This window comes from Vipera ursinii, assembly GCF_947247035.1.
Source record: "Vipera ursinii genome assembly, chromosome: 2".
Lineage (NCBI taxonomy): Eukaryota > Metazoa > Chordata > Lepidosauria > Squamata > Viperidae > Vipera > Vipera ursinii.
Window position 1 is genome coordinate 64,341,739 of NC_139513.1, and position 25,863 is coordinate 64,367,601.

Sequence of the window (25,863 nt, forward strand, 5' to 3'; positions counted from 1 at the left end):
AAAGTACTACTTCTGATGTTCTGCTCTCATGGGTCCTTCTATTATTTAGATCATTGCAGGTATGCTTTCATCATTTTGGTGATTAAAAAAAAATCAGGAACTTATAACATAAAAGGTAAAGGTAAAGGTTCCCCCGCACATGCGTGCTAGTCGTTTCCAACTCTAGGGGCCAGTGCTCATCTCCGTTTCAAAGCCGAAGAGCCAGCACTTGTCCGAGGACGTCTCCGTGGTCATGTGGCCGGCATGACTAGACGCCAAAGGCGCACGGAACGCTTTACCTTCCCACCGTAGTGGTCCCTATTTTTCTACTTGCATTTTTACATGCTTTCGAACTGCTAGGTTGGCAGAAGCTGGGACGAGTAACAGGTGCTCACTCTGCTACGCGGCACTCGGGATTCAACCCGCTAAACTGCCAAACTTCTGAGCAACAAGCTCAGCGTCCTAACCCACTGAGCCACCATGTCCCCACTTATAACATATTGGTTTATAAATTCACTTCAGAACTACCTTGCTTAGGTCCAATTGTGATTGTAAGCTGAGGACTACCTTTAAATGGTCTAAAAACCAAGTCATATTAGGAATAATAAAAGAAGTGGGCATGCTTAAGAAAAGAAGGCTAGATGGCTGTCTATAAAAATCTTTTTAAAAATGGTCCCATGCAGGTGAAAGGGACTTAAATTTCCTGACAGAACAATTAATCAGTGAAACAACTTGACTCTAGAAGCTGTGAATGCTCCAACACTGGAAGTTTTTAAAAAGAGACTGGACAACTATTTGTCTGAAATCGTATAGGATTTCCTGCCTGAGCAGGAGGATGGACTAGAAGAGCTCCAAGGTCCCTTCCAATTCTGTTATTCTATGTTCTATATTCCTAACAGTGAGAATAATTAATCAGTGGAACGGATTGCCTCCAGAATTTGTGGTTGCTTCATCACTGGAGGTTTTTAAGAAGAAACTGGACAGCCACTTGTCTGAAATGGTATAGGGTTTTCTGCCTAAGCAGGGGGTTGGACTAGATGACTCCAACATCCCTTCCAACTCTGTTATTCTATTCTATTCTATTCTATTCTATTCTATTCTGTTCTATTCTATTCTATTCTATTCACCATCAGATTAAAATTAAAAGAAATAAAATAGCATTATAGAATATTAGAAGACATTTTAACTCTCACTTCTGGAGGCTCTAAGCTGGAGACTGGATGGCCACATGTCAGGTTGAGTTTTGTGGATTCTTGCACACACTAATAAAACCAGGTCTGGTAACACCTATTTCAACTAACATATTTTAGTTATTTCCAGCTAACAAATAAGTTTTCATGAACTGCATCCCACTTCATCAGATGCATAGATACACTCTAACATGTGTTTCTTCCTACCACAATTCAATGAGGAAAGTATTGGATTAGGTGACCTTTTGGGATCCTCAGTGATTCTACAATTCTTTACTGGTTTTTCATCTTCTAACTAGCCATGATTGTTATTTATGTTCCTGGCCCAGAGTTCTTCTTAGACATAAAAGTGGCATTGGGGACTGGTGCTTTGCTCTGTTAACTTCTCATTAACCTTTTAAATTAGATTTGAAAAATTGAACTAGTCTGCTATACCCCAACAGAGATCCCCACAGTTACCATTATTAGGAAGTCATCCTTAGCATCTGACATTATATATTTAAAACAGAACAGACTATTAAAAGCAATAGTCCCAGACCCAAGTATATAGTGTTGGTTTTACAACTGGGTGGATCTAAATGTAGATCTCCATATACCATGTCTGATATTCTAATCATTGTGACAAGAGCAAAGATAAACTACATTTCTATTTAATTTTACAACTGTGCTGATGCATATTGAGTGTGGTTTGATGAAAACAAGTGAAGAAAACTGCCCAAAGTCTCTGGGAGCCAAGGGGAGTATAAACATCATCAACATTATCATATCATCATCATAACAACAACAATAATAGAAACCATTAAAAATAGAAAGCAGATAGTATTTTAAAATTCCGTTTAATAATGCCATAAACATCCCCCAACGTGCATTCGATGGCAATATTTGACAGTTTTATACCTTGAGTTGCAGAATGACAACATTCTGAATCAGAAAGCGATATGCGTTATACCAGGGGAGGAAGACATCTTTCAGCACATCTCTTACACCTTCCTCCTTGAACCTTAGATTTTCTGCTCTTACCACTGGAGAATTGATAAGATACAACCTATAGAAGCAAACAGAAATATAGAGGGTTGTTTTTTTCCTGCTATCTTATGTTCAGCAGCCACTTTAAACATCTGTACTTTAACGTTCTGACAATTCTTTAACTCATACCCGGGAAAGATAGGTTGATGTTGCTTAGCAACTTTGTTAACATACAATGTTCCCTATTAAAACAGCAGCCTGAATCACTGGCGTTAATCTAATTGCAAGCCTTCCTCACAAAACCTAGCTACATAAAAAATTATCAGCATTTATAGAGCAGCCTAATAGACTGATATTTTATTAATTGCAATCCTATCTTATCTGCTGAATGCAACTTTAGAAATACATTTGAAAAGACTTTGTTCTCAACTCACTTTCATTCGTTTCACTCTTTTCAAGTATTTTTTCATGCTTTCAGGCAAAGCTTTCCCCAACTTGATTTTTTCCAGACACACTCCCAGAATTTCCAGCTAACATAATTACGGAAGATTACCATGAAGATAAATTTTAGGTAAGATTCAAAATATTTTTAATAGCTAAGATACCAAGGCATATCACTGATTCAGAAGATAAACTTATTAGTTATGTTCACTTGACAGAGCTGACCCAGCTATCCTGGGTTCAGTCAACTGATTCATCTTGGTGCATCAACAAAATGCAATCTACAATCCTCAAAATAATTTTGTGCATTTTTTTCTAATTTTCTACTACTATAAACTTATATTTTTAAATATAAAGAATTATTACCAGCCAACGTGGCTGATAGCCATGCTAGCCCAATACATCCTGAGGGCATCAGAGACTCACAGAAATTAATGAGGACAAGAAGAGAAGACCAGCACATTCATACCTCAGTGCATCAGCTCCATAAGAGTTTACAATTTTTGTTGGATCTGGGTAATTCTTCTTTCGTTTGCTCATCTTTTGCCCATCACTAGAAGGGATTAAACATAGAAAATGAAACAAAACACACCTTTTTAGCAGTTTTCACATAAATTCAACCACCCATGAGAAATCTGTTCAACATTTGGCAAAAGACAAGAAGCATCTCTATTTTAAAACGTTGATAATGTGCTGCAAAATACAGATGGAAAAAAACAACCATTACTTTGGCAATCCATATTTAATAATTCAGACTTGTGGTTAAGTCTCATTACCATTTTTTTCAGTTTATTTTCCCCTTCTGAAATTATAGTTGAACTTGAATCCTTTCTGAAGGAAGTGTTACTTTAGTCTGAGGAGCCCAGTGAATACATAGCTTATGACTCCCACCCTCCTGACCTTTTGCAAGAGCCTGAAGACCTGGCTCTGCTAATCCGCTTGAGGCCCCAAGGGGGGGGCTGTACCACGCTGGAAATGGCTGATCAACTAATAGCAGCTCCCCCTCACCCTCCTTAAATTCTGCTCCTTTCCTCCCCATCTTTTAAAAGGTAAAGGTAAAGGTTCCCCCACACATGTGTGCTAGTCGTTTCCAACTCTAGGGGCCGGTGCTCATCTCCGTTTCAAAGCCGAAGAGCCAGCACTTGTCCGAGGACGTCTCCGTGGTCATGTGGCCGGCATGACTAGACGCCAAAGGCGCACAGAACACTGTTACCTTACCTTCCCGCCGTAGTGGTCCCTATTTTCCTACTTGCATTTTTACGTGCTTTCAAACTGCTTGGTTGGCAGAAGCTGGGACGAGTAACAGGCGCTCACTGTTACGCGGCACTCGGGATTCGACCCGCCAAAGTGCCGACCATCTGATCAACAAGCTCAGCGTCCTAACCCACTGAGCCATCGCGTCCATCTTTTAGTTTTAGTTATAATTTGTATTTTCATTACAATTTTATTGGATTTTATACATTTGTATGTGTACATATGGTTTTAGCTTGATGTTCTAAGCCGCTCAGAATCGCCTTGCAGCAAGATGGGCAGAAACAAATTTAACAAATAATAATAATGACCCCAGGGATTACCCAGAGAAAAACTTTCAACATAGGCAGCAGAAATTTAATAAGTAACAAAATATTATTATACTTGCCTGGCAAGAACTAGGCCATTTACAATTACATTTTTGAAAGGAGGCTTTCCAAAGAGCGCTGACGATAACACCAGCAAAGTGTAAAACCTGGGGGGGGAAATGATACGAGTTGACTCTAGGCCAGTTTCTGACAAATAATATACTTCCATTTTTGTAAACTTATAAACTTATAGTACATTTGAAAGCATGGAGATATTAAGATTAATCTAACTCTTCATTGCCCAAAATATGAACTTGAACTATTATTTTCCAATTACTGGCTTCCAATATACATGTATGAAACATTTGTATATGTTCACTATAAATAATATTGATATATTTATATATTTAAATTATTGTATTCTACCCATCTTATGTGAGCCGGGAAGCTTGTCTGCCATCTGGAATAATATTCACCCAGAGATCCAGATGGCTTCATCCAAATGCTAGGCAGGAAGATAATAAAACTGTAACTACCATATTCTTCTAGCTCTGGGGCAAAGTGAAGTTCAGCCTATTGGATTTCTTTAGTTATATGTTGTTTTGGGGGCCATTCATAATTCTTTTTTGTATTTTATACTTTTAAACTTCCCAGAATTATTGGGAGTCAGGCAGCCTATAAATTAAAAATAAATTAAAAAAACAATCCCTAGCCACCATATTACCATGACTGATGCAGGCTGTTTAGTTTGGCTCAGAAAAAAGATACTTTTTTTAAAGAAACAAATTAGTGGGAAACGCAAATGGTCTGAACAATGGTGCCCCTGTAGCCAGCCAAATTGAGAGGGGTGAAATTAATTCTTGTGGCTTGCCTAGTTAAATTTAACCTCTGTTATATCTAGATAAGGTTTCTCTTTTTATTTTCAATACTTGTCCTCTTATCACTTCCCCTACCCGCATCTTCAATTTTATTTTCTCCTTTTTTCTATCCAACCCATCACATTATTTCCTTTTCTTCTCTTTTCCTGTTTCTGTTGGAAGGAGAAAGATTTTTCTTATAGTAATCTTTACATGAGGCAAGGCTGATAAAGCCAGATGTCAAACCAATTCATTGTATGCATTTTATTTTAATCAGATGTCTCAAACAGATTTGACAACTGGATTTGACATTTTTATTCATTTTTACTTAGTTTTCACAAGGGCCTGGGAAAGATAGATGTTGTGTGATGGTGTTAAATATATTGTTGCAAGTGAAATGGTATAGGGCCGTGGTGGCGAACCTATGGCACACGTGCCACAGGTGGCATGCAGAGCCCTTTCTGTGGGCATGTGCAGCATCGCCCCAGTTCTAGGTCTTCAGCTGGGTTTTATAAAACCTTTTCGCTTTAGGCCTCTGCTGCCATGTGCAAAACAAAACAAAAAAAGGTTCAATCAATGAATTTCAACTTCTAGCGGGGGGGGGGGAAAGATCTCGCAAAGTTGGAATTGATTGAACTGTTTAGTCCCAGTCTGCCGTTACCACTGCAGCCACGCCCACCCAATGAGCCACACCCACCCAATGGGCCACACCCGCCCGGCACCCGACAATACATAAGTGGGTTTTTGGTTGCAGTTTGGGCACTCGGTCTCTAAAAGGTTTGCCACCACTGGCATGGGGTATTTCCTGGTATTTCCTGCCTGAGCAGGGGGTTGGACTAGATACCTCCAAGGTTAATAATAATAATAATAATAATAATAATAATAATAATAATAATAATAATAATAATAATAATAATAATAATAATAATAATAATATGTTAAGCTACAAAACTGCTTTTTGCAATTGACTGGTGATTTTGTCAACGCAATTGGTGTTTACACCACAGATGTTTTGATATTATTATTATTTATATTATTATTTATTTATTTATTTATACTTCCTTTTGAAAATGTTGTCTTAGATTCAGGATCTAAGCAGTGCTATTTTAAGATAAGAATTCTCTACTACACTTATAAAGTCTTGTGTGGAATAAATAATAAAACTGTTACCATCCTCTGGTTTGGTCAATGCCTTCAGCTATGAAATCAGCAGGAAAAGCATCTTCAAATTCTCTCTTATTCTCAAATGGATAATGGACTTGGGCATAAGGCATACTTCCACTTTCAAACCAGCAGTCAAACACTTCTGAAACACGATGTAAGACACCTTTGCCACAGCATGAAGGAATAGTTATGTGATCAACACTAAAGAAAAAAGTAATAATAATCTAGTAACTGATAGAGTATATTTATTTCAAAAGTAGTAATGTAGCCCTCACTAGAACTTTCTCATAATATTTTTCTCTACTGTATAGATACTACTGGTTTCTATGGTTTTATTGTTTCAATTAACACAGATATTGTATTATTCATACTGTTGATGTTTGCTTTCAAGGAAAATAGCTGTGAATCAATTCACTGAATGTGTGTTAATTTTAATAAATAAATAAATGGCATGACAATCCCTAAAGTCAGCCCTAATGCAAGGCAGCACTTGAAAAGAGCTGAGCAGCAGAGTTTGTGGGACTCCGTAAGAGGAAAAAGCATCAACTTCCTTAATCAATCAATGCCAGGGCTTCTTGAAACGGGATGGCTCCTTTTAGGTTTGCTCTTTGTCAGAAAAAAATTCTCTCTTTCCTGAGCTGTATTGTACTAGCTTCAAGTCCCTAATTCCTTTTGACTTTCTGAGCTATAAAGTTATCCCCAGATTTCAACCCTTAGACTTTTTCTTAATATGACTTTTGCTGCATCACACCAATTCATTCCTGTTTGTGAGGCTTGAACAGGAACGATCACTGAAAGTTACCGTTGTTAACTCATTCTTACTAGAAATAAACAATATTTCTCACTGAATCACCTCTTTTTATATTACATGAGAACTTCTCCCCGGTGCAATCTTACGCAGTTCAACTCAGGCCCAGAATCAATCTGTCATCCAATAAAAATTATGAGTGGTCCAATATCAGGATATTATTATACAGGTTTTGCCAGAAAAATAGCCACAGATTGAAAGGTTCATTTTTGAGGTGCAATTCTAAGCATTTCTCGCGCTCTGCTCGTTTGAATTTATTTGAAGGTAGAAGCAGACTTAACGCCAAGTGTTGTAGACTGGCAATTAATTAATCGTAGAGTGCAAGAGTTTGGAAGGTGTTTACAGACTCATCCACTGCCCAGTGAAGGAATCCGCTACTGCAGCAGCTAATTACTATATGCCAGCCAATATTGACTTGGCCGATCTAAAACAGAAGCAGGCAACCGTTTTTGGGAGAAAGGCCATATTGTCCCCTCTGAATGGTTGGTAATAAGGACCACATAAGACAAAGGACAGGTAGAGGCATACAGTTACCATTGGAATCTATAATCTTACTTTTCTCCATCCGTTATTATCAAATTACCATGGGAGTAGACAAAAGGTGCTTCTTCCTTCTACAATACCAATTTATGGAAAAACTATGGAAAGAGAAGTCCAAACCTTCCACTCTCCTCCACTGATACCAATAATAACTTTTCTTCTATAGTGACAGCAGCAATTCCAACAATTATAGTAAGACTATAATTAGCAAGAAGGAAGCAGTGCAAACGTAACTTCTGGAGGAAAGGGGAAAGTTTTTAATCTTGCCCATCTCCCTATAAATTCTTATTCATTTGTACTGAACAAGAGCATGAGAAAGATTATTTTCAAACACTTCAAACACTTTGTCCACCAGTACATCCAAACTGATAAAAGGACACACCAAGGGTGATTCATACATGATGGCCCATATATGTTCCGTAATGAAGATTATGGGGTTTTTTAAAAAATAATGATTCAAAATGGACAAGTGATAAACTTGATGAATCGTTACTTGCTTCTACAATAATCACTAACCTTTCTCTGTGGAGATCAGTGATTTTCACTCCTGATAGTTCTTCCAGTTCTGCTACAGACCCAATACAAACCACCTGTCAACATTCAATATATTGGATATTTATTCATTTTTTAAAAAGTAAAAAGTTCTCTAAATTTAAAGTAAAAGCAGTGATTGCAAAATAGGAACTGATGCCATCAGTTTAACCAGTATGTTTTAAATGTGTGCTTAATTTTATATCTGAAAACATCATTTTTCAAAAATCCAATACTGCATCCTTTTAAAGAGAATTATACAGGTAATCCTAGACTTGCAACAGTTCATTTAGTGACTGTTCAAAGTTACAACACCACTGAAGAAAGTGACTTATGACTGGTTTTCACACTTACAACTACTGCAGCATCCCCACACTCAGGGCTTTACAACCAGTGATACAGGTACCACCTGTGGTACATTGGCACCTGGCAGGTGGTATGTGGCCATCCTAGAAAAGTGGTAGCGGGGGAGGGGAATGAGCTGAACCGGTGGCAGCACCGCACAAGCCTGAGCGAGAGATGGCTGGAGCTGCAGGGCTCTCAGGGCTCAGCGGAAGCGCCAAGATCAGCGCCAGGCTCCAGCTTGAGCTTGGCACTGATCCTGGCATTTCTGCTGAGCCCAGAAGAAGCACCGATCAGCTGGAATGTTGCAGCATCTCCAGGGTTTTGTGATTTACATTCAGATGCTTGGCAACTGATTCATATTTATGCTGGTCACAGTGTCCCAGGGTCATGTGAAGTGACCAAAACCTGCTGCAACCACCCAGCAGACGGGGGGTATAATAATCAAACACCCCACCCCACCCCACCCCCGCTTCCAATCCTCAACAGAAATGCTCACAACAATGAAAACCTCGGACAGGAGGAAGAGCGCCGCCGGGCAGGCAGGCAGGTGTCTTGCTAGGCTGTAGGGGGCACTTTTTTTCAGTGCCATTGTAACTTCGAACAGTCACTAAGCGAACTGTTGTAAGTCGAGGATTACCTGTACTTCATCACTTTTTTCCTTTTTGGGGGGGTCATCAAGGTTTTGACAACTTGCTAGGCAACTGGTGGTACTTGGATGTTGCCATATCCTAAAAGTGGTACAATGGGTGAAAAGGTTGAAAAGCCCTGCCCACACTCATGTGAACAAAATTCATATTTTTGACAGTTGCAGTGTCCCAGTGTCATGTGATCACCTTTTGCAACTCTCTGACAAGCAAAGTCAATGGTGAAGCTAGATTCGCTTAACAATCATGCTACTAGCTTATCAACTGCCGTGATTCACTTAACAACTGTGGCAAATAAGGTCATAAAATGGGGCAAAATTCACTTAACAAATGTCTTGCTTAGCAACAGTAATTTTAGGCGCAAGGACTCGAGGACTACCTGTACTGATAGTCTGCATTGACAAAGGCTGGCTAAGATATTAGCAAAAGTCTCCGATGGCTGCTTCGTCTGTTGCAAATGAGCCTCTTCTCAGGCAAAACTCAGAAATTAAAGGCCCAAAAAGCCACTTACAGTTGGGTTGCCTATCTTTATAAAATGGATCCTTCAAGTCCAAACAATTTATACTAATGCAAATCAACAGGAATCTCATGTCTGAACATGAGCAAGAAATATAAAGTATATTTATGTTTACATAAAATATATAAAATAAATAAAATATATTATTTAGTTCATAAGGATAACCTAAAGATCATAATAAAGTTTAGTCTTGTATAGCCTTTTTTACATACCTCTTCAAAATCATCACTGACCCACAAAGGAATAGGTGTTCCCCAATAACGATTTCGTGAAATAGCCCAATCCCGTGCATCTCTCAACCAGTTGCCAAACCGCTTCTCTCTCACGAAGTCAGGAACCCTAACCATATTAAAAAATTCTTATTTATGCATGGTTATGTGTACATTCTCAATCGGGTTGGTTGACATTTTCTGCTCATTTAAACCATAGTTAACTGTCAGGAGAAATCTTCTCTCCTACTCCTAATGAAATCTCATCCCAACATCCTCAGCCATTAAGACTTACATTTCTACCAACCTTGATTCTAGTCCCTAAGGAGCATTATCCCAGTGCTCTATTTGTTGTTCTTGTACATCTCATTTTTTCATTGGTAAGCGTGGTCTTGTTCTGTAACCTACTCGGTGGCCCTATGCAAGTTTCTTAATGCATGCCTGAATGTTTATTTTTATCTCTTAAAAAACCCCATTTTCCAATGAATATTATATGAATATATTTAGTTTTCTTGGACAAGAATCACTCAAAACAGCAATTCATTCCACATTTCATTTTATAAAATAAGAGTTTAAAATGCTGCACATTTTCTTGATTTTTCTATAGAATTTAGGTTAAGAGCTGTACGTATATTAAATATTAAAATCCTGTTGGTAGTTGTGTGCATGACTATCTGCATGCATATAATTGTATTAGATGATTCAAACAATTTAAAAATTCATGTTTCTGACCATATTCATGCCCTAAGAGAATGTAATTGTCTTCAAAGATTTTAGAGCATGAACTTATTACAGTTGCACTCTTAATGTTGACCTTAGGAGAATGTTTAAAATCACAAATGGAATACTGTATTAAGATAAAAGAGTAATTGAGCACACCGCTAATGTGAAAAATGAACTTTGCAACCTTGCTGTTTCATACAAAAGTTTTCTACTTCAAGATATGGATGGGTGGCATCTTCCTTTTTGAGTATATAAAAATATTCCAATTAAATTGGCTAAGCAGAAATTCAGAAAGGAAACGATATAAGCAAAATTATATATTATATCACAACATGGCTTATATTTTTTCAGAGTTTGAACATCCTTACTTTTTAAATCAAGCATCGAGTACAACACAAAATTATTAAGCAAAATATATAGCACTTATATACCCTGCTCAGAGAAAATTCTTGAACAGCTGCAACATAAAATATAAAATATAACAGAAAATTCTTGAACAGCTGCAACATAAAATATAAAATATAACAGAAATTCCCTGTAAGGCACTATAAAGAATAGACTGCTGTTCTCTGATCAATTGATTATGTATTATCAAGCTGTTTTCAACTCCCAGCAACCATGTAGGGCAGACATGTCAAACTCATGACGTCACGTGACGTCATGCAACGTATCGGGAGAATTTTGCCATTGCCGGCAATGGGGTGGGCGCAGCTTCCGGATGACACATCTGGCCCACGGGCCGGCAGTTTGACACCCAAAAGGGGATTTAATACACGAAAACATTCCTGGATACAAAGTCCCACCAGCATCAAAAAACCAATGCAAATCCACACCATGACATGATTATTACAGCCTTTCCCAGCTAATTATTTTTCCAGACTCATCTTCAGCCAGCTGAAGTTTCTATAGCATTTTCAAAATGCAACTTGTCTCACCCATCCCAAAGGGCTCTCTTAGAACATGGATCTATTCTATCTTAACAGAGCTTTTTAAAAAATCAACTGGGCTAGATCGTTCAATAGAAGTTGATTATCAATTGTATGGGCTGATCTAGTCTATTACCAATTTCAAATTACTGACACATATATCCACTGCCACAGCTAGGTTTAATGAGAAAAAGTACAGCTGGGTATCATCTATGAATCCTACAGCCTGCATTTCACACGTGGTATTCTTATCTATAAACCCTGGTTTATACAATTATTAGAGTAACTTCTATCAGTTATTCTCAGATGTAATGAAATCACATGAATAATTTGATTCTTTCCATCTCCTTCATCCACTACGTACTAAACTGAAATGAGGCTGTGTAGTTTGCAGTGCAGCATGGTATAATTGCACGGTATGAACCTGGCCATCATATCATGGCAATTAATTGTAATAACATGGCACAGCCATTACATGAATGTAGCCACTGTATTTTGTTAACCTGGTTTAACAAGCTGCATGAACTTAGCCACCTACTAACTCACTGAATATATATTTCCCAGGTCTTTCGTCTCTCTCTCACCATACCCAGGAATGTTACCTTGACTTTAAGGGCTAGATCAAACAATGTCAGAAGCAACAAGCATGAGACCAAACTCTTCTGATACAAAGTGTAACCTTGCCTGATAATGAAATACCTGCAGGAAAACAACAAAGCCCAGAAAACACCATGAACCCACTAGTTCAGACATGTCAAACTTGGGACGTCAAGTGATGCTGCATGACATATCAGAGCTCTTTCCCCATTGCCGGCAATGGGGGGGCGGTTTCGTCGTGACGCATCCAGCCCGCAGGCCGGCAGTTTGACACCCCTGCACTAGTTCAACCCTGAGCAACCTCTTATATTACATATGGGCAAAAAAGGTTTCAGAAGGCATGCAAATAGGAGAAATGGACAGGCAAACCCTTATAATAATGAACAAGAGAATCCCTGCATACAAGACAGACAGTGACAACCATTCAGCTCTCTCTTATCTTTTCTCCCTTTTTCCAAATACCATTTGGATTTTAAAACAAGAAGCTCCTGAGCCCTCAACATGAAATCCCAGAAGGATCGTAAACTCACAAGAACTCTTGGGAAATCTCAAGGTCTGGCCCACTTGTAAACCTGCCAGGAATCATTTTTTTAAAAATTATACACCTAGTATATTGAATTTGACAACCAGACAGTGTAAATTTATTTGCTGTACCCTTACTATGGATAAAAATCTGACATTGTAGCATTGGAAAGATAAATGTATGGCTTCATTGATTCAATGGATTGAAGACCCGATTGTAGTTGTCACTCACAAGCAGATTGCCTTTAGACTCAGACTTTGTATAATGAAATAGGAGTCTCATTTACACAGAATACAATAAACAAAAAAATTACCTTACCAAATAATTATGGTTACTGTATACTTTACTTTTTACAATAGTTAGCCAACCAAACAAGAAAGCAGTTTTAAAAAAGGACATATTTACTGCACAAATTTTGCAAGTTTCTTAGCCCTGTGGGGACATATATAAAGAATGTATGAGCACTTCTGGTTTTATATCCCACCAGGAGATACTTTGGAAAAGTAATTATTGCATACTGCCATCTAGTTTTACAGTCTTGTTACGGCTTGCTTACAAGATGTCCTTTTGGAACAGTATAATCAGACCATAAAATCTGTCCAGTTCAATCTGCACTCAGTTGGTGGGGTCCCTATTAGCCAACTCATCACTTACAATTTATTTTGGACCTTAGGGAGGTGCCAACAGAATCCAAGGTGTGAAGAACATTTCAGCTGTACCTTGTTACAATAAATCCACTTTTCCAAAAGTTTCATTGCATTGTTTTCCTGGTTTGTGTTCATTTTGGTCTTTGGATTTTTATTGGAGGTACATACATTTAAACTGCATTCAAAGGAGGCATGTTGGCAAAAAAAAAAATACAGGAAGCCCTGCTTAAATTAATCACATTACAGAACTCTAACCTTTCTCAGATAATGGCACATCTGGGAAGCTGAGAACATTTTATAACAACTCTCCAAAACAGATGCTATTGGAGAAGTTTGCCCTTTCACAAAATGATTCTAATGGACAGCAGATGCAATGGAAAAACACCCAATTAATCAGTAAGTCAACTGATGAGGAAAGTGCCTGTCCCTTTTTGTCTTTGTTTTTCCCCCAAGCCCTTTGGCTGCTTCAACTTACGCTTAGCTTCTCTTTTCTGGGAAGAAAGACGCAATCTCAAGTAAAGGAGTGCACTGCCACCAGTTGTCTTTTTTCCCCCCTAAGAATAACTATTAGCTCAAAAGCATTTTTGGAGAGAAAAATACTGGAGGTGACACTTTGCTCTGGAGAATGGTAGCTTCATTTTAAGAAAAAAAAATTACAAGAAACTTTTAAAAATGAGTGGGCAGCCATACTATTGAGATATTTCAGAGCCCATGGGCACTACGCTGGGAATAATAATAATAATTTGGAAGGGACCTTGGAGGTCATCTAGTCCAACCCCCTGCTCAGGCAGGAAACCCTATACCATTTCAGGCAAATGGCTGTCCAGTCTCTTCTTAAATACCTCCAGTGTTGGAGCATTCACCACCTCTGGAGGCAGGTTGTTCCACTGGTTAATTGTTCTAACTGTCAGGAAGTTTCTCCTTAGTTCTAGGTTGCTTCTCTCCTTGACTAGTTTCCATCCGTTGCTTCTTGTCCTGCTTTCAGGTGCTTTGGAGAATAGCTTGACTCCCTCTTCTTTGTGGCAGCCCCTGAGATATATGTTTTAGCCTCCAGTCCCCCAATCATCTTTGTTGCTCTTCTCTGTACCCTTTCTAGAGTCTCAACATCTTTTTTACATCGTGGTGACCAAAACTGGATGCAGTATTCCAGGTGTGGCCTTACCAAAGCATTGTAAAGTGGTATTAGTACTTCACTTGATCTTGATTCTATCCCTCTGTTAATGTAGCCTAGCACTGTGTTGGCTTCTTTGGCAGCTGCAGCACACTGCTGGCTCATATTGAAGTGATTGTCCACTAGGACTCTGAGATCCCTCTCACAGTTACTACTATTGAGCAAGGTACCACCTATACTATACCTGTGCATTTGATTTTTCCTGCCTAAATGTAGAACCTTACTTTTTTCACCATTGAATTTCATTTTGTTAGATAGCACCCAGTGTTCAAGTCTGTCCAGCTGTCTATTCCTGCCAGCTTGGTTTCATCTGCAAATTTGATGAGTTCCCCATCTATCCCCTCATCCAAATCGTTAATGAAGATATTGAAGAGCACTGGGCCCAGAACAGAATAGCTCAGTCCTTCAAGGTAGACAAGCTCAAGAAACAAGATGCTGCAGAGACCTAAAATTATTCTTATTAGAATGGCTATAGTAATGGAACCTTGCAAGTCTGAATAACCTTTTCTTTCTCTTTTATCTTTTTGTGACTTAGAAGATAGATGCCTGTCTTAAGTTGTTTCATAAGTCTCTCTCTTTGTATGGGCTTAACCCAAATTTATCTGTTTGTTGCCTCGCTCCATCAATGTCTTCCTTAAAATTTTAGAATCGTAGGCACAATTGCTCTTATGGATAAGGAAACATAACTTCAGAGATGTGCCATTTATAAAATAAGCACTATTTATGTAAAGCATTTGTATATCATTTGTCATTTTATATATTCCAATTTGTTTATTCGGATTGCTTAAACTCACCATTTTAAAGAAATCCTTTTTGGTTCTTTCTCTTTGACAGTTCTATTTAACTTAAGATTACAGACTAGTTGCACTTTGTTTCTTCTAGTTAATAGTTAATTAGAATCTTGATATTAGTTAGCAAATTTCTAAATATAATATAGGGGGGGAAATCAATATATAAAAAACAAATTTTATAATAATGCAGTAGCCTATTACTAGAACTTACATTTATTCATTTTTAAATGATCAGCAAGTTCATAGTTTGTCATAGTTTAAGATAAATTATTCCTAAATCTTAAAATATGTCAGTTCAAAAATACATTAAGTTATCTCATTAAAAACTAATTAGCAACTTAATTATGTTATAAAATTTGCCAAATCATATTCAATCTAGTTCATCAGATAAAAACACCTACAAGGAATAAAAAGGATTGCTAAGAGACATTAAGTCCTAACAATCAGTAATTATTCTATAGTTCAGACATGTCAAACACAAACCCCAGGGGCCAGATCCGGCCCGCAAAGTGGTTTCATGTGGCCCACTAAGCCATCTTGGAAACAGTGAGGGAACGGCCCCCGCTGCCTTGGCTCCAGCCCAGGCCGTCAGGAGCCAATGTATAATTTTGTGGTGGTCATCTATGCTGAAATACATTCAGTCTTAGCTCCACAAGGCCATCTGGAAACAATGAGGGACCGGCCCCTGCTGCATCAGCCCTGCTCCCTGGGCGTACGCTGGGGAGCTATCACCCTTTGTGAGGAATGAAGAAATGTACCATCACCTGGAAGTGGCCAGCACATGGCCCTGCCTACTTCGGGCAGGCTAGGGGCTGGGCAGCGTTGTGCTTCTCTTCAGATTTGTGCCACCCGGCTCAGCCTCTCGGCGCTGTGAGGAGAGGGCCATGTGCCGGCCACTTCCAGGCGATGGTGCATTTCTTCATTCCTCATGAAGGATGACACTTCCCCAGCTGCGTTTCTTGCCTGTTTTTCTCCCTCCCTCATCTCAAATATTTTCCCATCACTCTGTAGGAAGGAAGGAAGGAAGGAAGGAAGGAAGGAAGGAAGGAAGGAAGGAAGGAAGGAAGGAAGGAAGGAAGGAAGGAAGGAAGGAAGGAAGGAAGGAGAGGGAGGGTCTGAGGGAAGTCCTGCCTTAGTCCTTCCCTGCTGCCCTTTCACCATCCCCTTGCCCCCTCCTCCTGGCCTAACCTTGGTGGTCTCCCATCCTATTGCTAAGGAAGCTTTGGATACAAAGCCAGGTCTCCTCACATGGAGAGGAAGTGGGCCTCCCTCTTGATGTTGCCCTCATACCCATCATGAGCAACCTGGCTAAGGAGAGCAAGCACAGCAGATGGGCACCCCCTTGGGGATGTGCGGGTGGGCTTAGTGCTGTGGGTGCTTGAGGGCTAGGCTGGGCATTTGACTTCCGCACCACCGTCCAGCCTCCCCCCCCGGATGGCCTGAGAGGAACAGTGAGGTTCCTCCAGTGGACCATACCTTGGCACTTGCCCCAGTCCCATCTCCTTCTGCCAGAGACCCTCAGATTTGTCCCACTCCTGCCCAGACCCCACAGGCACCATTGACGCGAACAATGTAGAGCTGGCCATGCCCACCCAGTAGGTCACACACACTCCAGCCACGTTCACCCAGTAGGCCACGCCCACCCTGGCCCCACCCACCCGGTCCCTCAAGGGTAACGGCAATGCTAATGCTGCCTCAATGAAATTGAGTTTGACACCTCTGCTATAGTTCAATGCAAGCATCATAATAAATTCCAAAGATTGACAGAATCCATAAGTCTTTGGTCCTCCAGAGTTTTTATATTTAGAACACAGCAAATTACTCATGAGTCTTGACTGAATTAACAGACAGTAGCCTTGTATCTTTAAAGGTAAAGGTAAAGGATCCCCCGCACATGCGTGCTAGTCGTTTCCGACTCTAGGGGCCGATGCCCATCTCCATTTCAAAGCCGAAGAGCCAGCGCTTGTCCAAGGACGTCTCCGTGGTCATGTGGCCGGCATGACTAGACACCAAAGGTGCACAGAACGCTGTTACCTTCGCACCGTAGTGGTCCCTATTTTTCTACTTGCATTTTTACGTGCTTTCGAACTGCTAGGTTGGCAGAAGCTGGGACGAGTAACAGGCGCTCACTCTGTTACGCGGCACTCGGGATTCGACCTGCCAAACTGCCGACCTTCTGATTGACAAGCTCAGCGTCCTGGTGCCAAATTGGAAAAACTGTAGACATTTTGAACATTCACAAAAAAGTTGATGACATCTAGTCCAAACATCAAGGTATACACATTTAAAATGAATGTTTAAACATAAAACACATCTAAAATATCATATTAAAATTAATCATATTAAAATTAAAATGTGGAAATTAGTCTTTTCTGATCAAGGTAGCTCCCAAATCATAGCCAAATACCTATAACTGTATATATCTCATAAAAATAGATGTTCATTAAGACCTTAATGACAAAAATATCATTTGCCAACAGAGAATATTTTCAAACCTTAAAGCATGATATAGATGCCAATTAACATATAAGATAGTTTAGTACTGTTATTTTTCCCGTTAGCACATTAGCACTGCAGTCAGTATAAAAGGCTTTACTTTCTAGAAATAAGATTTCTATAAAATCTTGGGTCATTCATCTGCTTATCATAAACCACTGAGTAAAAGTTAACACAAAAGATTGGTTTAAATTTAGCTGAATAAAAAGTTTATATCATTATAAGATGCTATCCTCATCCACAGATGAACTTGTAGATAAAAAAAAACCTTCCTTAATGTCATGAAGCATAAACTGCAATTTGATCCTCTTCCATTATCTTTCCAGATCCAAAACAAACATTATGCTATAAGATTTGAGCAGCAAGATATCACTGAACAAGTTCTATTTAGTAAGACTACTGCCTTTATTTCTCATATTTTTGATAAATAGCACACACTTTTTAATTAAATTATGAATTGTCAAAACAAAGATAGATTTTTACAAAGCTTGCTAAAAGACATCCTACTGGGCTTTCTCAAGTCAAGAATTCAACTGCACAAAATTAAAATAAGGTGAAGTTTAAGTTCACTTGGCAATATACACATATCACATTCCCATGCCACTGACTGCCGTGTAAAAAAAAACGGAGGGGAAGACAGCAAGTTTTATATAGTTCCACAGGACGCAATATCATGAAAGTATTTTTGGGAGGGGAAAAAAACCGTCCCTATTAACTTAATGCATGAATGCTGATTTACTGTGTGCAGATTGCAGGCTCAGAAGGTCCAAGCATTCCCTAGAACATGTTGTTTTTTTACCCACAATGTTTCATTTTAGGTTTTGGGAAGGATGGTTCCTTATTTCTCAAAACATAAATCTTCCAGAACAAACAGTGGTTTATGGTATTGTAATTGCTGTCTGGGGCCATGATGGCTCAGCAGTTAAAGCTGATAGGCTGCGTTCTAGATCCAAGTGCTGCATGACAGGGTGAGCTCCATTACTTGCCCCAGCTCCCACCAACCTAGCAGTTTGAAAGCCTGCAAAATGCAAGTAGATAAATAGGTACCACTTTGGTGGGAAGGTAACAGCCATTCCATGCATTTCTGTGGCCATATGACCACAGAAAAGTCTTTGGACAATGCTAGCTCACTCCAGCTAAGAAACAGAGATGGACATGACAGGTCAAGGGAAACCTTTACCTTAGATGTTGTCTAAACCTGAAAGTCATTCTAATTCTTTTCTAATAAGAGTGACTTCAGAAATGTCAAATGTCTATTTATTTTGAGGAATGTGATCATTTATTTAAAGTTATATACAATACTATAAAGCAACTCTTAACATCCTAGCATTCATTAGAATGTCAAGGTGATATTATGAAACTGGGTGGGGCTAAATATTTCTGACCAATTCTTTCATTTATCTTTATGTCCCGTCTTTCTCTACTTTCCCGACAACCTCTCACAGGAACCATCTTTGAAGAGCTGTAGGGCGGCCTTTATGAACTCGGCATTATCTGTTGATTAATGCACCACTTTCCTTCTTCAGTATTAGTTTTGTCAATACGTGAATAGTTTTAAAAATAAATAATGCATGTTGGTGGATATATTAAGTCTGAAGACATATTATTTCTAATCTATGTAGGAAACTTAAAAGGAATGAAGGATAGAGAACCTATACCAAAATGCAACACTTAAACCCTTTTAAAATTCCTGCTAAAAACAATTAAAAAGGACACTCATAAGAATATCAGGGTGGGAGAAATCAATGAACACCATGCCAACATAGAACTATCCTGAGACCTTAAAAGAATAAAGCCTGGTGTAACATCATCACCTTTGGAGAACTGTGATTTTGTTAAAGATTTTTATGATTTAGAGCACATTATACTAGTTAAGGCAGAAAAACAAGATGAAAGGAGAAAAAACATGAGCTAAAAAACCAAAGAATGGCATTATGAGCTTATCATAATGAACCACTGGCAATGTATCTTTAAAAAGGCATCTGACTGCAACCAGACTTTAGATTGACTAGATATTTAAGCAATTCATTGTTAAACAGAAAAAAAGAGATCACAGTACCAATAACATTGAGAGTTGTTTTCCAGCAATTTTTCCACCATGTGTTCCACACGAACAAACCAGCTTGGAACTGCTTTGTATATCAGAGGTGTATCTGACCTGAAAGAAATTGAATAGACAGAGCAAGGTGTTTTTTTTTAATTATCCTGCAGTCTGAATGACCATATTTGGTTTCCATCTAAAAGTTAATGGATAGACTCCAAGTGATTTTGAGTGGAATGTTATTGTACCTGTTGCACCCAAATCTAACTAAATTGCTTATATAAAAATGTTTTAGTACATCATCAGATACCCTTTTAGTGAAATCTATCAAAGGGCTTTATACTAACCTTAGAAATATTATTCACGTATTTTATACCTTGCAGACAAATATATTTAGCTACAGCTGTCTAAATTTCATTGCAACACATAAACACATAAACAAACAGACCCCAGTTCCCCAATTTTCTATGTCTTGCCCATGATTATCTTCAGTTCCATTCACATTACATGTTATTACTAGATGACAAAAAGCTCTTAAGTTGCCTCTTGTCTCATGAATAATTCTGAACCTTTTTTTAAATGAGAAATGAAACTTGTATACTGGAAGCAGAAGCAGTAAATATTGCAGGCAAAAGAATGAACCTTGCAGAGAAAAAAATATGAATAAGCTAACTTGGGAATGAGTTAGAAAAACCCACAGTTTTTCCTGTCCTTCTTTTCACTTCCTCATTATTGGAATGTTTAATTTTGCATTCTATCCCATCAACAAGATTGTTCAAACCTCCCCACGAATAGAATTGGCTGTGCAGTCATTCTGATAATCATTTGGTGTTTGCCTAAGGTTAAGAGGCCAGTGATGGGGAGAGGAGATGGTAAGCAAGCAAGAAATGGTCATGTTGACACTTCAGGCAGTCAGAATATTTCCCTCTGTTAGCAGTCCAAAAATTGAAGGCAAGAAATCCATGGCATACAGTGACAATGGTGAACCTGGTATACCAATAGTGCACACAACTCCAAAGCAAATATTTATTCTTTTAGCATATTTATAAGGACGTGGATCTTCAAAAGAACTCTGGGCAGCAAGCAGATGATAGAACAAAATAATTATCTAAATAATTCCCCTAACCCCTTTGGAAACCAGTGTAGCTCACAGATGCCCTATAAGGCACATTTCACTGCATACTAGGCCAGCTGAAGCTTTCAAATGCTTTTCAAATCCAGGCCTATGTAGAATATGTGACAATAGCCCAAATGAGAGGTGACTAAGGCACCTGTACCTCCTGATCTAGGCAAAACTGGTACACAAGCTGTAATTACAAATGTTTTCCTAGCCATGGCTTTTGTGAAGAGAAACCACATATCCAGGACAACCCCCAAATTGCACACCAACTCTCCCTGCAGGAGTTGTACCCCATTCAAAAACAATGATGAAAAATCCATTTGATTTTTTTTTTTGGGGGGGGGAGAACCTCACATTAAAACTCACAGCTAATCAGACTTGTCAGTTTGAGCCAAATCCTATTCTTCCATTTCCAGACCCACATAATATCTAGACACCAGAGAAAAATGCCTCAGTGGCATCACTTGAGAGCCAGAGCTGAGATATATGCTGATTATATATACTTGGCCCCATGCTGACAAGATGATCTCACCCAGCGATTACATGATGATGCTAAATTTTATGGTTTATGCGGCTCGGGAGGGGACACGAGACTGGTTCCAGGCAGTAATAACTGCTTCTTTGAAGGAGGGTGTCTTCCCCGCCGCCTTGAAGGAGGCGGTGGTGAGACCACTCTTCAAAAAGCCTGCCCTGAACCCGGCTGTTTTAAATAACTATCGTCCAGTCTCCAACCTTCGCTTTTTGGCGAAGGTTGTTGAGAGCGTGGTGGCACAACAGCTTCCTCTGTTCCTGGAGGAAACTAATTATCTGAACCCGTACCAATCGGGTTTCAGGCCCGGGCACAGCACGGAGACGGCACTGGTCGCGCTGGTGAATGATCTCTGGCGGGCTCGGGACAGGGGTTGCTCCTCTGTCCTAGTCCTACTAGATCTCTCAGCGGCTTTCGATACCATCGACCATGGTATCCTACTGCAACGTCTCAGGGGGCTGGGAGTGGGAGGCACCGTTTTACGATGGTTCTCCTCCTATCTCCTGGGCCGCTCACAGTCAGTGTTGACAGGAGAACAGAGATCCACCCCAAGGCCTCTTGCTTGTGGAGTCCCTCAGGGGTCGGTTCTCTCGCCCCTCCTGTTCAACATCTATATGAAGCCGCTGGGCGAGGTCATTCGTGGTTTCGGGGTGGGGTATCATCAGTACGCTGATGATACCCAACTTTTTTTCTCCACCCCGAACCAACCCAGCGATGCCCTCGCCGTGATGTCCCGTTGCCTGGAGGCGGTCCAGGTCTGGATGGGAAGAAACAGGCTTCGTCTCAATCCTGCCAAGACTGAGTGGCTTTGCGTACCGTCATCTCGGGCTAACCAAACTATTCCACCTTTAATGATGGGGGGTGAGGTGTTACCCCCCGTTGATAGGGCTCGCAACGTAGGCGTCCTCTTGGACTCACGGCTCAATTTTGAAGATCATATATAAATGTAACTAACTAAATAAATAAATAAATATACGAACCGTGACCAGGGGAGCTTTTGCCCAGGTTCGCCTGGTGCACCAGTTGCGACCCTACCTGGACCGAGATGCCCTATGCACAGTCACTCATGCGCTTGTGACCTCCCGTTTAGACTACTGCAACGCTCTCTACATGGGGCTGCCCCTAAGGACCATTCGGAGACTACAACTGGTGCAGAATGCAGCCGCGCAAGTTGTGATGGGGGTCTCCCGATATTCCCATGTAACACCTCTACTCCATGAGCTGCATTGGCTTCCGGTTGCTCTCCGGGTAAGATTCAAAGTGCTGGTGATGACCTATAAAGCCCTAAATGGCTTGGGTCCGGGATATTTGAGGGAACACCTGCTGCCAGCATCAAGTTCCCTTCGTCCAGTGCGCTCGCAGAGGGAGGGTCTTCTCAGGGTGCCGGCGGTAAAAGATTGCCGGCGGATAACACCCAGGGAGAGGGCCTTTTCTGTGGATGCGCCTGCCCTCTGGAACCAGCTGCCCGTAGAGCTCAGGACTGCCCCTGACCTATGCTCATTCCGCCGGGACCTGAAGACCTGGCTCTTTGAGCTCTCTGTCCCAGGCTGAGAATTTTAACTGGGGTTTTATTTTCAGGGATAATTTAATCTTTTAATTCTCTTTTAACTTTGTATTTTATATTGATGTGATTTTAAAATGACCTGTAAACCGCCCTGAGTCCTTCGGGAAAGGGCGGTATATAAATCTAATAAAATCTAAATCTAAATCTGAATAGGAAACCCAAGGAGAGCAACATTACAAGTTTCTGTGTGTGCACGCAAGTGATGCAATTGCAAAATACCAGCATCTGTTAATTTGGTTCAGTCTGTTGGTTTACAGTATTTGTGCCGTGCGCATGCATGACCTTGTTTCCTTTTGAGGCCAAGATTCAGGATATTGATGCAGTGAAAAGGTAACCTTCAGAGGCACAAAATACCCATGCACATCTACATTGACTGAGCCATCATTAACACAGTATGTATGTTTGACTTTAATGCCTCTGTTCATCTGTTTTCATGAGGTACATTGTGCTGTTTTGTTTGTGGAGGAATCAGAATAAATTCTAAAATGTGAAAGTCTACACCAGTTGTCCTGCTGAGCTCGGTGGACTCGCTGTGGCTTTCTATGGTGCGCTGTGCCACAAAGACTATAAAGAACCTGTTTTTTCCCTGATTCTGTTTTCTGCAGTTTTCTTTAGCAATGCAAATAGAAAAAGAAGAGTTGTTTTGATCAGCAAGAGTGTGCGCATGACTCATCACTGTTCTTTTCCTCGGTATGCCACTGAGTATTGAAGATGTACATGCAATTTACATTTAGAACATCAGTGCTGGAAGCTATGAAGGGAGGGAGTAATAATTTTTTTTGTTTTATTTTTGCAGGACCTCTTCTCTCTTAGGCATCAGCAGCTCTTTTTTTCTATTGTACCAAGAGGAAGAAATTGCACAGGGTTTTTTTTTTGGGGGGGGGGGGCAATCAACCAGGATAAAATGAGAAGTCCTTAAATACCATGATGGAGGGAGACAGCATATCTATAAGGCTAAGTTTAAGCATACAGAACATAGTTTTAGAAGTTTGTTTTATTTTTACCATTTATTAAAATTACCCTTTAATAACTGGAATTGATGTAATGTTTTCTACCAGGAAGCCCTCATGCCTTGGAGAAGGTAACTAACTGAAAAGGTTAGCTGTTGTGTTAGAAATCAAAAACAGAGAGACAGCTTAGTTATCCTCCCCTCATACTCCTTTCAGTTAGTACAGGGGTCCCCAGCAGAACTGGCTGAGGAATTCTGGGAGTTGAAGTCCACAAGTTGTGAAGTGGCCAAGGTTGGGAACCTCTGATTTACTATATCTGTATTTCCCTGGTTGGTCTACTACAAAAGGCAACAGCAAATACTATCAGATTTGGGCTATAAAAAATTAGATTCCATGTGTTTAGTTTGCAGGTGGGGATGGCGTCTCTGCTCTATTCATCAGGATCTCATTTCAATATTTTTACGCCATTAAATTTAGAAAGTTTAGTATTTTCAAAGTATTTTGAAACCTGAAGTAATACGAGAACCCCAAAATAACCATAATGTTTAGACTGAGAGCAGCTTCATTTTTAAAAAATAATTTTAATTTTAATTTTTTAAAAAAAATCTAACTTTAAACGTATAAAAAGACTTTACATAATTTTATGTCTGGATGATATTCTTTGAATTCATGAATTTACATGATCTCTGGTTTATTTATCTCCAGATGTTAAAATCAATTGGGTGTAAAATTCCACATGGCCATTAAATGGCTGGAAAGTTTTGTTTTGTTTTGTTTTTTGTTTTGTTTTTGGTTTTTTGTATCTCTGCTGCTGTCATGTGATCATCCGGATTTTTGCAGGCAAGATTCTGTTTCATATAGGAAATGGGAATTCCAAAACATTGTTTTGTTTCAGCTGAAGCAAGAATAAACAAATCATTCTAGGTTTTCCTCTACCTAGACCAGGGGTCAGCAACCTGAAACAGTGAAAGAGCCACTCAGAACCGGTTCCCTCACAAAAGGAAAAACTGGGAGCCGCAAAAAAATGTGTGCGCATGTGCATACATGCGTGCATGCGCAGAACAGGGTTTGACTGAAGAGTGGAGCCAAGGCAAGATATGCACCTACCCTGCATATTTGAATTGATTGGTTGAACTTTTTTAGTCCCACTTTTTTTTTTTTGGACTACACATAGCAAAGAACTGGGAGCCGCAGGAGACGGCTGAAAGAGCCGCATGCGGCTCTGGAACCGCGGGTTGCAGACCTGTGACCTAGACTATGGCTGTCCCAAATCATGTTGGCATTTCTGAAATGCAATATTTTATAGCCAATTTGAGATAAAACTGTAAGAGAGCCGGTTTGATGTAGGGGTTAAGGCATCAGGCTAGTTGGATAGCATTGGCCTCACTTTCAGCTCTAAGAAGCAAGCAATGGCAAATGACTCCTGAAAAACTTTGTCAAGAAAACTGGAGGGATCCATCCAGGCAGGCACCAGGAGTCAATACCGATTCAACCCACAAGCTTGGAGAACAAACCTTCACCTTCATCCTACATCTGAGCTAAGATATTCATCACTATTGCAAATTGACTCAAGGGTATTTTCTCCATCCGAAGCACATTTTCCATTTCATGCACTCCTATACTAGTATTCTACTTGCAAATGGGTACATGTATTTGAATACAATTTTTAATTTTTGAATAAGAATAAAGTATGATTTTTTTTCAAAAATATATGATTAGGTAGGATGCTAGTGTTGCATTAAAATTTCTTACCTCCAGCAGAAAGGATAGCTGTGCTTAAAAGTGCTGATATGAACCAATCTTCCTTGTTCTTTTAGAGCTCTGATTATATTTTTATCAGCATCCTAACAAAACAAGTTGTTAAGTTTAAAATCAAGCAAGGTATCTCACGGAGAAAAAGTAATTTGTAAATTGGTAGCTATTTCCACTGTAATACGCAGTATTCCACTGTAATGCACAATATTTCTGCGACTTACTGAAAGATAGTACTATGTGGAGAAAATCAAATTCTGAAAAACAGACACTTTAAAGCTGA

The 25,863-nt window shown here is 39.6% G+C and overlaps 1 protein-coding gene across 2 annotated transcripts in view; it reads right to left on the reverse strand.

Annotated features, from left to right (window-relative positions):
• Positions 1-25,863, reverse strand: part of IARS1 (isoleucyl-tRNA synthetase 1) — an 81,269-nt gene that overhangs the window by 36,967 nt on the left and 18,439 nt on the right. For both annotated transcript variants that reach the window (XR_014491353.1, XM_083353873.1), the window contains exons 12-19: positions 25,581-25,672; positions 19,684-19,782; positions 9,754-9,880; positions 8,021-8,094; positions 6,163-6,357; positions 4,216-4,302; positions 3,046-3,129; positions 2,067-2,214 (exon numbers count right to left, since the gene is read on the reverse strand). Coding sequence is in view for 1 of the 2 variants with exons in the window: in XM_083353873.1 (XP_083209999.1) it covers positions 2,067-2,214; positions 3,046-3,129; positions 4,216-4,302; positions 6,163-6,357; positions 8,021-8,094; positions 9,754-9,880; positions 19,684-19,782; positions 25,581-25,672 (906 nt within the window). In the remaining variant the exon portion in view is untranslated. The remainder of the gene's footprint in view (positions 1-2,066; positions 2,215-3,045; positions 3,130-4,215; positions 4,303-6,162; positions 6,358-8,020; positions 8,095-9,753; positions 9,881-19,683; positions 19,783-25,580; positions 25,673-25,863) is intronic.